This window comes from Magnolia sinica, chromosome 3, assembly GCF_029962835.1.
Source record: "Magnolia sinica isolate HGM2019 chromosome 3, MsV1, whole genome shotgun sequence".
In the NCBI taxonomy this organism is placed as follows: domain Eukaryota; kingdom Viridiplantae; phylum Streptophyta; class Magnoliopsida; order Magnoliales; family Magnoliaceae; genus Magnolia; species Magnolia sinica.
In genome coordinates, this window is record NC_080575.1 from 21959770 (window position 1) to 21977661 (window position 17892).

Here is a 17892-nt window from a genome sequence, read left to right on the forward strand (position 1 = left end):
ATATGACAGGATTAGACCAGACCATGTGCTACTGTTAGAGACAAGGACACGTGCTGTTTCAAAGATATTGGGTCGGGGAGCACCCACTAATAAAACTTTTTTAGGGCAGGCAAAAGTCTTAAATGAAGTTGATGTTTGTTTTTTCCCTTCAATTGGGCCTTCCTAACCTAATCAGTAGATTTGGATGGAAAATAAGCGTTACTATAGGCCCTAAGAAGTTTTTAATTGTAAGTATTCAATCACCATTGTTTTCTTGCAGTGTGGTCCACTTGAGATTTTGATATACCTCATTTTCAAGATCACGCTTAAAAATAATTTGAAAAAATAAATAAATGAACAGTGTGGATACAACACTTACATCATGGCAGTCCACGTAATACTGTCCGGTGGCCACCTGGCTGTTAGTAGGCAATTTGGGTCCCCTGTGTACGCCAGCACCTAGTTTGGAATGCCGATTGCATACCGGTAGCGGATTGGCTGGTGCACCACCCATACACCAGCTACATAGCTGGTGTTGGTAAGTGTCGTGACAAGAGGACCGCTGACGCTCCTAAGCTCCTTGTACGAACGTTTCAAAGCAGATCAAAGCGATATATTTATTATACCCAGAGTTCTTCGTTCATTTTTTAAGATTATTTTAAAGCATGAACCAAAAAGTCAATCATACGGAAAGTTCAACTTGACTGCACTACAAATAGCAACGGAATAATGATTTTTATCGTTAAAATCTTTATAGGGCCCACCATAATGTTTATTTTTCATCCAGTCTATGTTAAAACATTTACAGGGCCCACCGTAATGTTTATTTTTCATCCAATCTATTCATAAGGTTCAAAAGAAAAACAAATATCATATTATCCAAAACCCAAAAGGGTTTCAATGGTAGACGCTTTTATCTCCACTGCCCTTTTTCAGTGTGGTCCACTTGTTTTTTAGATATGTCTTATTTTTTGGCTCAAGCCTATTGATGAGCTCACCAAATGGGTAGACGGTTTGGAAATAATACACACCTCATGATGGGACCCACATAACTAGTTGACGTCAACACACATTGTATGTTGTATACCGACCTTACCGTTCAGTGTCCATGAGAACCACGATAAAGTACATGTTTAATCCATGCTGTTCATCTATTTTGGCCCTTCTTTACAGGGGTAGGGCGGATTAAAATCTCATGTGGGCTCTACCACAATAAACGGTGGTGATTGAACCCTAACCGTTAAAAATTTCCTGGGGCCACAAAAGTTTTGTATCAAGCAGATATTCATGTTTTCCCATGCAGGTCAGCGTAACATAATCAACGGTTTAGATGATAAATAAAAATAAACATTGCAGTTTTACCGTAGGTATTCAATCACTACTGTTTTAATGTGACGTGGTCCACATGAAATTTGGATCCGCCTCATTTTTGGATTACTGCTCTAAAATGAGCTGGCAGAATAGATGCACAGCGGGGATAAAACACGCATCATGGTGGGGTCCACAGATCACCGACCTGTGGCGGTGTTAGCATGCGATCCGCGTCCCCCAGTCCGCGTCCCTCGCTTTTATCCCTCTTGGCATCTGATGCCGCGCGGCATATTCTTTTCATGTTAACATCCTTCAGCTCTCTCTCTCTGTCTCAAAAGAAAAAAAACAGAAGAAGAATTCTATTTCGATCGATCCGGAGTTCGTCTTTTTGATATATGGAGTCTCTGCAGAGCAGAGTCGAATCATGGATTAGAGAGCAGAGGAACAGGATTAGGGTTTCATGGCCGCAGCTGAAATGGCCTTGGAAGAACGACAGAGAGCAGAGGAAGAAGCTCCAGGAGGAGTACGAGCGACGGCGGAAACAGCTTCAAGGTCTCTGCCACGCTGTGAAAGCCGATTCCATCTCCGACTTGCAGGACATTCTCTGCGCCATGGTCCTCTCCGAATGCGTCTACAAGGTACAAACCATTTCCTTTTGGCTGTTCGTTTGAACGAAAGTATCGCAATTTCAGTCCCGTCCTTGAAGAAATCAGCGATGTTGTGCTGGTTTGGAAATTCAATGCGTTTGTCATTGATTTTCTTTTCTCGCATCAAATTCGAGTGCGATAATTAGTATTAGGAAGTGGAGATAACCAAATCGTTGTTTTTATTGTTAGCATTCGAACTGAGGGTCTGGGCTTGTAATTGCTATTATGGTAGTTTCAAGTCAGATGTGAAAGAGCTGAAATGCCATCTGAGGGCTAGTTCAACTTCCCTGTTATGAATGTGGGGAAACATCAGTAACGCTTGTCATGCCTTCTTCATTAAAGTGAGTGTTCCCAATTCACTTCAATTGTGCATCCGAAGGCTGCCAGAGTTGATAAATCTGCATGTGAATTCAGTTCCACAGTGATACGAGTTCGGAAGTGAATTCAAACCTGTCCGAGGCTGCAATTATTTTTTGATCGGTAACTTATTATTATTTTTTTGGTAGAGGCAAATGTAAGATCTTATTAAGAGAGAAAGAATACACAATGCATTGTACGATTTGGAAAGACTCTCCCCAAACCAACTCTGGTCTACCACCACTCCCTCTTTTGCTCAGTCTCTTCATCAGTTCATCTATTTCCCCGAGCACGAGTACATGTTGGAATTTTTTTTTTTTAATGGTAACAGTAAATTTCTCGCAACCTCCACTATGCCATGCCCAAAGAAGGTCCTCCACTCCTTTTGGCATTACCCACTTGATGGAGAAAAGACCGAAAACATGATTCCAAATCTTCCTCATGAACGGGCAATGGATAAAAAGATGATCAATAGATTTTACGTCTTGCATGCACATGAAACAAATATTTGGCAGCGCTAACGATCTTCTTTGAAGATTGTCGATGATTAGAATTTTCTTCCTTCCTACCAACCAAACTAACATTGGAACTTGAGGAGGAGCGTTGTAGAACCAATGGTGGAAAGGATGAGTAACATCGCAAGAAGAGTTGGTTGTAGACATTGTTCTGTAAAGCGAATGAACGGAGAACTTTCCCGACGGATGGGCTGTCCATATCATTGAATCTGGATCATGACTTGAAGGCGCAACATTTTTTAGGCAGTCGAGCAGCCCCATGTAATCCTCAACTTGTACTTCAATCAACTTCCTATGGCAAGTAGGGGTCCAAATAGTGACACCTTCATTTGAAGAAAACATTCTTCAATAGATATGAACCGGTTTGAAGCAATGTAGGCCAGCCTCGGAAACATATCTTGAAAAGACATCCCCGCTCCAAACATCCACCCAAAATCTGATTTGACGGTCACTGCCAAGAGAGTATGTGATCCCCTTCCTCACTAAAATCTCAGTTTCCGCGATTGCTCTCCAAATGGGAGAGGCTCTATATAAAGAAGATCTGATGACAAACTACCCTCCAAATTGAGTATTGTACTTGCTTGCAATGAGTTCTCTACACATGCTTCCTGATTGCACACCAAACCTCCAAATCCACTTTCTGAAAAGTGCAATATTCATAAGCTTCAAGGATGTAATGCCCGCTCTCCCCATGTTGATAGGCCTTCACACCTCCTCCCATCTAAGGAGATGAAACTTTCGGCCCTCCATGTTACCTCTACAAACGAAATTCCTTCTCATATTTTCTAATCTTTGCAATATCAACTTTGTGCATTTGAACATTGACAAGAAGAAAATTGGCATATTAGCAAAAGCTGTCTTAAGAAGAGTTAAGCAACCTCCGTATGAAAGAAACACGTCTTCCAACTCGAGAGTTTCCTATCAATTCTTTCTAAAACCTTGTCCCAAATGAATGTGGGAGGTTTGCCGATGCAAAGCGGGTGGCCCAAATAGGTCATCGGAAAATCCCTGGTCTTGCATCTGAAGGAACAAGCTAACTGAAGGAGTGAGTTACTGTTGAATGAATGCCTAGCATTTCTAACTTGGCCACATTAATCTTAAGACCCGAGACCAGCTCAAAACAGACAATGATTTTTCGCAAATTATCCTCCGATATCAGATCCGCATCACCAAAGAGGAGGGTTTCATTCGCGTATTGAAGGTGGGAAAATGAAACACTATCATTAGCTCCTTCGAATCCCCTAAACAGCCCGTTGTCCTCCCCCCTCTTGAGCATCTTACTAAATGCTTCTCCTATAACCACAAAAAGGTATGGTGATAACGGGTCCCTCTTGCCTTAGATGCCTCGAAGAAACCATTAGGGGATCCATTTATCAGAACAAAGAAGGAATCAAACCTCACACAAGCCCGCATCCACCCTCTCCATTTTTCACCGAGCCCCAATCTCGAAATCATGTAATCCAGAAACTCCTAATCAACATGGTCGTAGGCCTTTTCAATATCCAGTTTATAGACAACATCGGTCTTCCCCTCCCTATGTCTAGAATCAATGCACTCATTTGTTATGAGAACACGGTCTAAAGTCTGTCTTCCCTCAATGAATGCTCCTTGATTCTCAAATATAACCTTACCTAGAACACTTCTAAATCTTGACTCCAACACCTTGGCCAAAATCTTATATGGTCCCCCTATCAAGTTGATTGGCCTGAAGTCTTTTAGCGGTTCGACCCCCCGCCACTTTAAGGATTAAGGCTATGAATGTTGCCCCAAGCTCACAAGCTAACCTCCCGTGATAAAAAATTATGAAATGAAGTCCATAATATTGTTCTTTAAAAGGGGCCAAAAAAATCTGAAAGAAAAGCATAGGAAATTTATTTGGGCTCAATGACTTGTCGCCACACATGGAGTTTGAAGCAGCTTTGACTTCTTCTTCAGATATCTTCATTTCTAGCAACATTGCTTTCTTAGGAGAAAGATGTTGGAACCGAAAATTGTCTAGGCGAGGTCTCTCCCATCTATTGACTGAGAGCAAATCCTTGTAGAGCTGAACTATTGCATTGCAAATCTGATACTTATCCGATGTGTGCTTTCCCTCCACCATTAGGTTGGAAATCCTATTCGTCTGAGCCCGAGCGCTGGCCATGTTATGAAAAAACCACGTATTTTTGTCTCCCTTCTTGAGCCAAATTACCCTGGATCTTTGCCGCTATTTTATCTCTTCTTCTTTTGCCCAAGATGCATATTTCAGTTGAAGATCTGTCCTTCTCTCTATTTGTCAGAGATAAACTTTCGCTTTACTCCATTGTGTCAAGATCACGGATTTGTTCCAACATATCATCAAACTCTGCCTCTTGGTTCCCAAAAGTTTCCTTCTTCCAGCCAGATATCTTGAGCTTTAATAGGTTGAATTTTCTAGCAAACTTGAAACCCGCATAAGCTTCCACAGAGGAGTTCCACAAGTCAGAAATTAGCTGATTGAAACTCTTAATCTTAATCCAAGCCACCTCGGACAAAAAGGTCTCAGCCCTAGTTGGTTGGTTTGACACCCATAATAATTGGACAATGATTCGAAACGATCCTAGGCAAAGGTCGATGCGAGACCAAGGGAAAATTTTCAATCCAATCTGTCGACACCAAGAATCTATCCGGTCTAAGATAAAATTGCATTTTGTTGCCCGTTAGACTAAGTAATTTTGCCCCCCTCCAAAGGGAGATCCACTAGGTCATTCCAAGACACCCAATTTGTAAAATTCGACATGTCGAGTTATGCTACCACCTGAAGATTTCTAATGAGTAAATATGATTACGTTAAAGTCCCCTTCGACGCCCCACAGTTCCATCTCCACTTAGCTCTGTTCAACTCTGCCGAAAATGATTGCGCAACCTATATGAACAAGAACTGTAAATTGCTGTGAACACCCATTGAAAACCCAAAGAATTTTTTTTTGAGAGAACAACAATTTATTGAGAAGCCCACCAATAGGCGGGAAAAGAATACAAAGCTACACTAGCATGACAAAACAGGCAATAAAGGTACAACCATGGCTGTAGATAACTTCTAATGAGGCATATGACAACCTTAATCACCTCGTCCACTGGAGACCTTCCATCCTTGAAACACTGCTCATTCCTTTCTTTCCAAACTGCCCCAAAAAATAGCCAAAAATAAGGAGCCTCCAAATCTTTTTGCCTGCTTTCCCACCACCTCCACCATGCCACACTCACATGAGATTCTCCACCGATTATGGCATTACTTGCATCATGTTAGCCTCATGAAGGAAGAAGTCCCCACACTTTTCGAACGAAGTTGCAATGACTGAAGAGATGGTTGATTGATTTCGTGTCCTCCATGCACAACAGGTAAATATTAGGAAGAATGAGAGACTTTCGTTAAAGATTATCAATTGTCAAAATGCTTCTTCTGCCCATCGGCAGCCCGAAAGCCACAACACGAGGGGGGGCTCCATAATGCCACTGGTGATAGGGATGGTGGGGACTCGAAATATTGCCCGGATCGGATAACAACTTGAAGAAAGATCCAAAAGAGAATTTACCAAAATGATGCCCTTTCCAAATCATCGAGTCCTCCAAAGGAATAGCTGTGAAAAGCCTAAGAAACTCCTAAAGACCAACAAATTCCTTTGCCTCGTCATCCGTCAGATTCCTATGACAAGGAGGGCACCAAATCACAGATCTGTCACCTGAGGAATAACAAAGAGAAACTGAGATGGAGCGATCCAAGTGAGAAATGCTAATCTCGGGAAAACGTCTTGGAGCGCTCTTTCACCATGCCAAACATCTAACCAAAAGTGAATATGATTTCCAATCCCAAGGGTGAAACCAATGCCCCTCCTAACCAAGTATTCCACAGATGCTATTGCCTTCCGGATGCTGGAGGCCCGATAGAGAGCTTTTGACAAACCACCCTCCCTCTGGCACACCATATTTATTAACAATTATCTCCCTCTAGAGCTTACTTGATTCGGTGCCAAGCCTCGAATGCCACTTACCAAGAAGTGCCATATTCATGAGTCGTAAGTCTCTAATCCCCGTGCCCCCCTTTTGAAAATGGCTTGTAAATGTCCTTCCATTGTAAGAGATGAAACTTCCGGCCCTCGGAATTCCCTTTCCAAAATAAAATAAAATAAAATCCCTTCCTTATCTTCGGTCTAGCATCGACTAGGGGCATTTGAAGAGAGACATGAAGTAAAAATGCATGTTCAAGAAGGCCGTTTTGATGAGCATCAATCTCCCCCCCTCCTCGATGGAATCTTGTTAAGCACCTCTTCGATAATCACAAAAAGGTTGGGAGATAACGGGTCCCCTTGCCTCAACCCCCTGGAAGCCTTGAAAAACCCTTTGAGCGAGCCATTGACCAACACCGAAAAGTAAGCCGTCTCCACACAGGATCGTATCCAACCCCTCCACTTGAGGCCATAGCCTAGTCAACCCAACATATAGTCTACGAAGTCCCAATCGACATGGTCATAGGCCTTTTCCAAATGTAGCTTGCACACCAACCCACTGTTCTTCTGCTTGTGTCTTGAGTCTATACACTCATGAGCTATGAGTGCCGTGTCTAGGATCCGTCTCCCCTTGTCAAAAGCCCCTTGATTATCAGTAATAACCTTTGAAAGCACCCGGCCCCCCCCCCCCCCAAGATGAATTGCAAGGATCTTGTACGGGCTCCCGATAAGGCTCATAGGGCGAAAGTCTTGCAACTGTTCTGCTCCACAAATCTTAGGAATGAGAACTAGAAAAGAAGCTCCGATATCTGTAGATAACCTTACGGTCATAAAATTTGAAAACAAAATCCATGAGATCCTTTTCTACCATATTCCAAAATATCTGAAAGAAAGCTATAGGAGAGCCATCAGGGCCGGGAGCTTTGTCACCACAAAGCGAATCAATCGTTGCCTTGACCTCTTCAGCTGTGAATTTCTTTTCAAGGAATGTGGCCTCCGTTTCTAATATCTTGTCAAAAGATAGATTGTCAAGTCTTGCCATATGGCGATGCTCGCGATATGCAAGTTACTATAAAAGTTGACTATCGAATTGAATATTTTCTTTTGATCCGCCGACCGCTCTTCTTCAAGAATCAAGCTAGTAATGCGATTGCATCTAGCCTGAGCGCTTGCAATGCTATTAAAGTATCAAGTGTTTGTCTCCTGCCTTAAGCCACACCGCATGACATTGTTGCTGCTACTTAATCTCCTCCTCTTTAGCACGGTTGGCGTAGCTTAGATATAGAGTGGCCTTCTTGTCAATATCCTCATCCGACAGCGCACCTGATTCTTCTAGCATATCTAGCTCATGAATTTCTGAGGCCATTCTGTTGAACACTGCCTCACGGGCCCCAAGAACATCCTTTTTCCAGACTTCGATTTTTTCCTTCAACCTCTTATGTTTTCCGCACAATCTGTGACCAACATAGCCTTCTGCAGCTAACGAATTCCACCAATCAGCAATCAGGTCCTTGAAATCTTCAATTTCAACCAAGGTCAGCTCGAATCTAAAAGGGTTGGGGGCCCCAATTATCAACAGGCATCTCTAGTGTTATCGGTCGATGATCAGAGATTGTTCTCGGCAGGCCCCGATGGCAGCCAAAGGAAACAGTTGAAGCCAGTCTGTAGAAACTTGGAACTTGTCTAGACGCAAAAGAATGGCATTCTGCTAGCCATTAGACCAAGTGTATTTGGCACCCGAAAGAGGTAGATCCACCATATCATGCCTGATAATCCATATCGGACCTAGATGCACACTCCCCTGAGAATCGGAGCACCTGCGTAGTACGGAACCCCGGCTCCATCACCCAACCTCTCTCTTTCGCCATTACTGTCAGACGAAGTTGAAGCCTCCTGATTCCTCCAAATGTCACCCCATTGAAGCGTACCTCCCAATTTGTCTCCCTCTGCATGGTGATAGACAACGTACTCTTCTCCCCCACCTTCACCAAGATCTGGGATGAATCGTGAGATGAGTTTTGCATCCTCAAACATACCTGTGCTACTCCCAATTCCTCCTCTTCCTCAGTGGCTTCGTCTATGGCCATGACCTCCCCCAGACAAGAGGCAGCCGTAGCGAAGAACTCCCTTGACCACAACTCCAATGGAATCCCCCAAATAAAATACCACTTTGCTCGCTGCCAAAGAAAGAGTATTCCTCCCACCTTCGGATCTTTCCGATCGGCCCATCTCTGTGCATGCTACCTGAGCTGTTAATAGATCGAGATTCCTCTCAGGTCAGACCCAAATCCAGACCTCATCCTCCCTGATCGGCCTGATCGAATAATCATCCCTGAACCATCCACAACATTCTTCCAACCAAGTTCTGATTTGGGGAATGGTCGTGTTAGGTTCTGTTTCAGCTACAACTGACCACAACAGCAATTCTGTGGCCTTTTGAAGCAGCTTCAGACTGACCCTAACCTGTTTCCTGCCATCAATATCTTCCACCAAGAAATGATATTCTTCCTCCACTTGCTGTCCCCCCCGCAAAGGAGATTGGGGAACTTCTCCTATTGCTACATTCCTGTAAGAGGTGTGGCTAGCATTTCGGTTTACTGTCTCGTCCTGTCCCATCCACACTCCTTCCCTACACGATTCCGATCCAACTTGGCTGCCTTTGCTGCGACATATTTTTCCTGCAGATTTTTCTTGACACCTTCCTTGTTTCGGAGTTCTGGGCCATACCTAGCTCTTTGAACCAGAAGCTTCATGCCACCAAAGCTTTCACCATGGAGAAGTAGCACTGTGCGGGCTAACTCTTCCTCTGATCCCATTCGAACGAAGGAAAATCCCCTTGGTTTAGAAGAGAAGCGATCTTGAGGGAGGACGACCTCCGTTACCTCTCCAGCTCCTCCAAATACACGTGAGATTTATGGATAACCATCCCTCTGGGAAGCCATTAACGAACAGGGGAGGAAAAGAGGACACATTCCTCTTTTGGTTATTTTTCTTAAGATTTTTTCCCACTGCGATCCAATTTCTGTCCTCCCATTCTTCGCCATCATCATCCCTCCCATCAATTCTTTGTCCGGTTGCACCTCTGACACTTTCTTGCTGCCTGATGAAGCTTTGAACCCTGTTGGTCTCCGTCATCCACCATGATGGGGCTTGGGAATCAATATTGTTGGAGGAAAAAATACATGTTGGAAAATTGATGATCAACCTTGGTAAATGAGAGATCGAGACTGCAATATCAGGTTAGGCCCATGGTTTAGTGATCCAGACCATTATTATGTTTAATGAATGAGCCATGCCATGACGATCTCATCATTAGGACAATCCTAACCTTTCAATTTGTGGACTGAAAATAGATGGTTAGGAAGAGAAATGCAGCAAAAGTTTACATGCAACTGCAAATGGACAAAGATTGGTTGCTAGGATCTTCCAGTTGGGAGATTTTTTTGGATGGTTCGTGAAAGGTGAGGCCAAAAGACCAATGGTTTGGATCATTGAACCACATCAACGCTTGTTGAAAGAAAAACCTGAGTGAGTATTCATGCATATCTTCAGATGTAGGATCATTCAATTCCCCCAGTGAAAATATTGAGGGTATGGTCATGTGTGAAGTATGATGAAGTAATATAGCACCTACTTGTTAGCTCCCAGTGATGAGCGACGCCCAACCTTAATCTGCTTTGGCAGCTTCTACTTCCTCCTTGTTTTCTTATTTTATTTTTTAAATTCTCTTCCTAAACTTCATGGAAGAATGTATGCTCAAATAGGGCTGTTGTGAAGGTGGAACAATTAATTTGTATTGAAACTTAGTTATTAGTTTATGGACATAGAACTTGACTAAAAGCCATCAATGATATGCAGAACCTTATAGATTAGGCATAATGAACCGTTTGGTCTTAGGTCTTACTTCTAAACCTATGCAATTAATAGATGGATGTCCAAATTGAAGAAGAGCCAATGGTTTACACAAGTTCTCTGTGAAAGATGAACAGGTATGGATGTCAGGTGTTGTGAAGCCCTTCAGCAGATGCACTTCACTTAATTTTAATGGGACCATGCGTCAACTGACTTGACCTGCTTTTTCTAGAGTCAGTTCTTTGTGGATGTTTAAGGTTTCGAAGCCAGTCTCCATGGCTTTATCATGTGAATATGCAATATTAATCTGCTGTTGGAAGCTTGGGATCCTACCTCTATCAAGTCCATACAAGTCAGCACATGCTTGTAAGATCTCCAATTATTTGTGTGATTAGCTGGCAAATTTGATACATGATGCCATTAACGTGTTATTTTGACATTTGATGCTTTGGCGTTCTCAGTTCGAGGCCTTTATTTAAGGCTACCTGAGAAATTATGCCCGTCTATCTGATGTTACAATTAGATCTATTGTTACTTTGTTATGATAATGCGAGTTAAGGTGGGTACATTATTTTTTTCATAAATAATTTTGGGAATGATACTATGAGACATCCCGCTCAGTTAATTGGGATAAGGCTTAGATGATGATGATGATGATGATGATGCTATGAGACCCACCCATGGGAAATTCACAACAAAGCATGTTTCTTGTTCCACCATGTGGCTTCAGCCAGATGTGGATCATCTGTCTAGTGTACCCTACTGTGATTTTGCCAAGTCATTCATGGAATGGTTGTAACTGTCCTGTGGTGGCCTGCAATTGGAGTATCAAAAGAAGTTAAGAAGTAGGTCACATTGTAGTCCTTCGATCAGATGATTTGCTGAGTGCTGTTTTTCGGTGATGGTATCTGTAAGCTGGGGTTCACTGGATGGATGCTGTGATCATGCTGATGTCACTTGAGTTCACCCAGTCACATGGAATTCTGAAGTGTCTCATAGTATCACTCCTCAAATAACAGATGCTAAATTATAAGTTTCCTGATACTAAAATATTGTTTCCCTTCTGCTGACATGTAATCTTCTCTATATGACAGAGGCCTGCCACAGAGATGGTTCGAGCAGCTAACAAGTTCAAGGCAGATTTTGGTGGACAAGTTGTTTCTCTAGAGCGTGTGCAACCTTCGTTAGATCATGTTCCTCATAGGTGTTATGATATTATATTATTCAATTGAATAAATTTCTTTTCCAATTCCATTCGCTGGAAAGATTCTGGTAGCCTATTGATTTTGTGAAAATAGCATGGAATCTCCAATCGTTTATTGTCCATGTGCATTTTGCAGGACAAACTGCCGTTTACAATTACATACTTTTTTAAGCTAAAATTGTAGAATCGGGTTGGTACACTGAGACATGGGGTTCAGCTGGTGCTTTGCTTTGGAACACGTCGGTGCATGCCACTCTGGACCATCATGCTAGAGAGAAATAGGATGGTTTTCAAAAGCAAAATAACCCAGGTTTGGTCTCTATAAAAAATATTCAGGTCAGTCGTGCAATGGGCTGTAGCCACCCAGAATTTTAGCCACTCTCACCATGCTCAAAGCAAACTGGGGGGATATTATCCAGGGGCGGATCCACAATCCAACAGTTAAGGCTAGATGGTCTCCTTCCCCATTGGGCAGTTTCAAAGTTAACTTCGATGGAGCTTCCTTCGGAAATCCGTGTCCAGCAGGTTTTGGTGGAGTTGTTTGCGATGAGCATCAGAAAGTGTTATGTTCATATTCAGGTCCAGTCTGTATGAAGGATACAAATTATGCGGAGGCGGTTGCACTTCTACAATCCATTAAGATCATCAGGCAGTTCAACTTCCTCCTGGCTATTGTTGAAGGTGACTAAAGAAATGCAATATCTTGTGCATAAGTCCAACACATCCAGTGGAAGTTATCAGCAATTTTGGAAGAGGTGATGGAATTAGTCAGGGCAAGGCACATTCATGGATGTGGGCCATGATGTGAATGAAGTTGTCGATGAGCTAGCAAAGGCGGGCACAAGTAGGAAACCTATTTTCATTGAGGATATGAGAGGGCTGTAACTGGCTAATTGTTATCATATGGTTTATCTTTATGCTGTTTGTGTAGTTGCTGCGGCTGCCCTTGTTGCTTTAGTTGGGCTTTAGATGTATCTAGCCCCCTTGTATTATACTTCTCATTTCTCTTCGATAAAATCTGAAGTTACCCAGTGCAAAAGAAAAAGGAAGATGGGAGGCGCAGGGTGGAAACAAAGTAGTTGATGACATAGGATTCATAGATTAGGCAATGAAGACTGGAGATTTATTTGTTTTCTTCTTTTCTTTTTCAACAAACCTTTTAGGATCAATAAAAAAAGAAAGAAAGAATGGAGATCCATGGCAAAGTTACAACGGAAATGAGGGAAAGATCTGGTCAGATGCAATGCCCGGGCCTTGTTGTGATAGGGGGTTTCCGTTTCAGGCCCAGCTAGGTCAAATGTATCACTCCTATTCACTGGATTTTGGTAGGTATAAAAGATAACACAATTCAAAGGGTAGAAGCTAGGATACGTAAATGAAAATGGAAGAGAATGGAATTGAAGAACAATATACAAGTAATAGATTCTTTTCTAAATTGCCTAGGATAGAACTGGGGAAATGCCTTACGGAAGGGCAAAGATGAGGGAAATTATGAAAGGGAGGTTGAAGTTGCTTTTATCGAGAATACATACGTGATTATGATATTAGAAAGTCTATACTGGGAAGAGAAATCTTGATGAGAATGGGATGGTGACACAATGACACAACTTTCCAATGGTCATAGAGGAAAAATTAGTTACCATGGTTCCTCAGAAAAATCTCATGTAGTAGGCTAAAACAATCAGATCATTCCCGTTTCTTAGATTATAACATATTGGAGTTTGCCAATTGGGCAAGAAGAAGTTGCTCTAAAGAGTAAAGAGAAGGTGTCTCTAGAATTGATCAAGAAAGAAAAAGAACTTGAATTATTATTTAGATAGATAGATAGATAGGGAGGGAGGGAGATCGAATGAAGTTGTTGGCTATAGTTACTAGTTGTAAATCTATCCGCCTTTACCAATCCAGTTGACACAGGAAATTTGGGACCTCTTAAGAAAACTTTTGAGATGAGTGAATTTCTTGATTTGGAGAGTGAGGGAAGAGAATAAGAAATCCTGTTACAAGTTACAACGAATGCTTTGCCTGTAAGAACTATTGAGGTGTTAAAAGAGGGAGGTGATACAAACAAGAGCATAGGGCATCCAGGGAAGTACACAAGCCAAGAAAGAGATTTTGTAGAAGCAGATGGCGAAGGCTGTACCTAAGGTTTTCAGGCCATTGCAGGAATCAATGCTGAAAAGGGGTTTCTGCTGAAGGTCTGGAAGGAAAGTCTAGTGGGAAGGTTAAGAGTGGGGTTCAAGGATTTGATTGCTGCAGGGAAAAAGTTTTTCTCAAAGCACGCTTAGACTGACAAATAAATTTTAGTAGTCTCACTGGAGGAGTTCGAAAGATGGGTGAATGATCAATGGAGGATGATGCTTGCGGTGGGTCTTAGATAGCTTCAATGGTGCTTGGTTTTGTTTTTGTTAGCATTGAAAGGAAAATTGCTAGAATTTTTTTCGAAAAGGTTGGGGAAGGGCAAGGGGCCTGTTGAAGGATTTGCACCAGTGGGAACTGGATTACCAGACGAACCAGCTGGGAGAATTGCTTGGATTATAGTCTAGGTTCACTACGTGCGTGGGATGTGGAGATGTCCCTGGCTATTTGTTCTTGCTGTGGGATGGTCCTTGAGGCGGATAAAAAGGTTTCATGTAGAGCTATGGTCCAGATTTTTGTCAGCCTTGTGTATGCATTGGGTTATTCCGGGCTCGATGAAGAGTTTCTTCCATGCGTGACAGGAGGCAAGAATGGTAAGAGAGGTAGGAGGCTTTGGAGATTAGCCTTACCAGCGAACATTTGGGTTTTGTGCAGAGAAAAACAACAGGTGCTTCCGCAATCAAAGCAAGTGGGTCTTGGAGGTTTAGGGAAGGGCTAAATTGGAAGTAATCGAGTGGGCCTCCAATTTAAAGGCTTTTGAGGATTGCTCTTTAGAGGCTTTCACTGGATGCTTTGTAATTTGCAAGGCTTTTGTCTCTTTCATTAATTATTTTTTTAAATTTAAATTTATTTTTATTTTTGAAAGGTAACACTAATAGGGATTGAACCCTTGATCACTCGTACACAGTATATGGTCTCAACCAGTTCATCTAATGAGTGGTAGACTTAATAAAGTTATTACTTCTAAAAAGAAAGAAGAAGAAGAAGAAGAAATGAGAAAAAAAGAAGAAGAAATGGTTGATGTAGACATGAACTAGATGTGGGCAGGGTCAAAGTCCTATTGGATGGTGCTGTGGGGCTGAATTTGTGCATACCTCTATTGGTAGAAGGCCAATCATATGTGGTGAAACTCAATGTAGAAGGGGAGTTATGGTTTCTTTTTGATTGGTGTGTCTAGCCTACTCTCCGATGATAGGGGTACCTTTCTAGTCAGTGGTTATTGGAGGAAGTGCTATTTTGAATAAGGAGGTGATGATGTGGATGGGAAGGGCACACTTTGATGTAAGGTTAGGGGAGGCTGATGGATTTGGAGATTTGGGATGAAACATCAGACCGTGTGGAGGGAGATAATTGTTGCTAAGTATGGTCTTGCTCTTAAGGGTTGGTGGACCAAAGAGTCATCCGTTTATTGTGCCTCTTTTGTGTGGAAAGGAATCAAGAAAGTGGCTCCTAAGGTGTGGGTGGGGATAAGATTACAGGTGGGAGATGGATCAAGAGTGAGATTCTGGGAAGACATTTGGTGTAGGGATTCCTCACTTTGGACCTCCTTCCCGAATATCGCTGGGTTTTGCTCAATTAATAACATTTTGATGGCCAGTTGCATGTTGGATCAGGGGGTATGGGTTCCTCTGTGCCGCAGGAATCTAAGTGATGACTAATTGGATGATTTCGTACACCTGTGATCTCTTTTGCAGAATGTGGATCTTGCTCAAGGAGATAACGACTCTTTAGCTTGGAGGTCTGATAATTTCGGCTAGTTTTCAGTGAAGTCGCTTTATCGGTGTCTAATACGTAACATCCATCATCCGGTCTTTTCACTTACTACTTTCACATGGTCTTATGGAGCCCCTCCGAAAGTGGCGACGTTCGCTTGGCTCTTCAGGAAAAAAAAAGATTTTGACTATTGATAACCTTCGTAAACGCAACATGTTGTTGCCTAACGTGTGTGTTCTTTACCTAGAAGTGGAGGAGACAGTGGATCATCTATTTATTCACTATGCTTTTGCAAGGATAGTGTGGTCCGACATCTTCAGTGAGGCGTCTATCAGCTAGACTATGCCAGGGTCGATTCAACACTTGTTGATTGCCTGGCGTGGGGAATGAGAGGGTTTGTTGGGCAGGCGCATATGGAGGATAGCATTACTGGCCTTGCTGTGGGCGTTTTGGTTGGAGCATAATCATCGAACTTCCGGAAATGAATCGCATCCTGCCTCGCCAGTCCTTAGGTTTTTTTTGTCTATTTCTCGTCATTTGCAACAGTAAGGAGCTTTCTGTTGAAGATGAACAGGGGTTTGTTTTGATTTCTCTCATTTGTGCATCTATAGGAGATAAAAAACAAATTGATGTTTATGGCTGTGTACGGCCCTAATGACATGATTAAGGTCAGATGTTTGGATAACTGTTGCGTATAGCAGATTTAATATCTTTTTTTTGTGGTGATTTTGTGGGGGTGTGAATACCATTATTTCTCTTATGAGAAGTCTGGTGGGGTCGAATCACAACGGCCATGACGGAATTTGTAGAGTTCATGGCTGTGAATAAGTTCAGTTGTTGTTTCTTAATGCAGGGGCAGATTTTCCTGGTTAAATAACCAACAACAGCTGGTCATGTGCAAGTTGGATAGATTTCTTATGACCTGATTGGGGGAGGCACTTCAATGGAGTGGTTTGGTTGGTGCTGCCTAGGCTTGTGGCAATCACATTCCCATTTGGTTAGTCTGTTGACATCTTGGTAGGCCCATCACTACTTAGGTTTGAGAACTGGTGGTTGAAATAACAAGTTTTAGTTCAGAATTCAGATGATGGTTCATTGGTGGAGGGAGTGCTAGGTGAGGGGATTGACATGCTTTAGGTTCCTGAAAAAACTGCAAATGCTGAAGCCCAATTTGAAGGATTTGAAAACAAAAATCTTGGGGCTGATGATTAGGGGAAAGAGTATATTTCAAAAGCTATTGTGAAGATTGATAGGGACTAAGAGGTTGGTTAATTTGTTGAAGACTGAAAAGAGAGATCCCCAAGAATGAATAACAAACCCTATAGAGTGTTCATCAACCAGTGTTCGAAGTATCGATATCGCTACAAGTTTCGCTGGCCAGGGATACGGAAACAATATCAATATTGCCGATAATATCGCTGATAACCGGAAATGCGGGAAACATGAGAAAAACGGTGGAATTTTTAATGAAACTTTAGGAGATGTTAAAATGTACATATTTGCATATTTAGAAATAAAAAAATTGCAAAAAAGAATGCATATATCAGTCCAACTATCCTATCCGGCCTATTTAACCATCCAACCTTCCATCCAAACATCCGTCGAGATTGCAAAATATCAACACCACATTGATATTTCACCAAGAAATCATCAACAATTGCAAAGGAAACGAAAGATCGTGGTCTCAATATCTTACATGTTGCGATATCGATAATATCGAGATATTATCAATATTATCAATGACAAATTGAATAGTACATACAAACATGTGCCCATGAAAAAAAATTGAAATAAATTTTTTTCTAATAAACAAAAATTTGATGATATCAATACGTTGGCGATATTATTGAAATATCGTCGATACAGTTATGATACAAGCATTGCCTAAAATTTACGTAGTCAAAAATATTGGCGATATTGATGCATTGGCAATACAAGTGACACCTAGAATTTACATAGTTGAAAATATTGGTGATTACATTAGCAATATTGATACGTTGGCAATACTTAGCTATACATTGCTAATAATTTGGTGATACTTAGCTATACATTGCTAATACTTAGAATTTCCGATACTACCAGCGTTATCGATAATATTGGAGATATTTTGATAATATCGGAGATAATTCGAACACTGCCTACAACAACCAATCAGGAGTTATGTGTGATCTGTATGCATACACATGGTGTATTTGAAGATCTGTAGATACGTA

At 41.9% G+C, this 17892-nt stretch overlaps 1 protein-coding gene across 2 annotated transcripts in view; it reads left to right on the forward strand.

Moving 5' to 3' along the window:
• Positions 1–1587: 1587 nt before the first annotated feature.
• LOC131239688 (uncharacterized) overlaps positions 1588–17892 on the forward strand; it is an 86746-nt gene continuing 70441 nt past the window's right edge. For both annotated transcript variants that reach the window (XM_058237518.1, XM_058237519.1), the window contains exons 1-2: positions 1588–1928; positions 11721–11830. In XM_058237518.1, the coding sequence (XP_058093501.1) occupies positions 1686–1928; positions 11721–11830 (353 nt within the window). In that variant the 5' untranslated portion in view covers positions 1588–1685. The remainder of the gene's footprint in view (positions 1929–11720; positions 11831–17892) is intronic.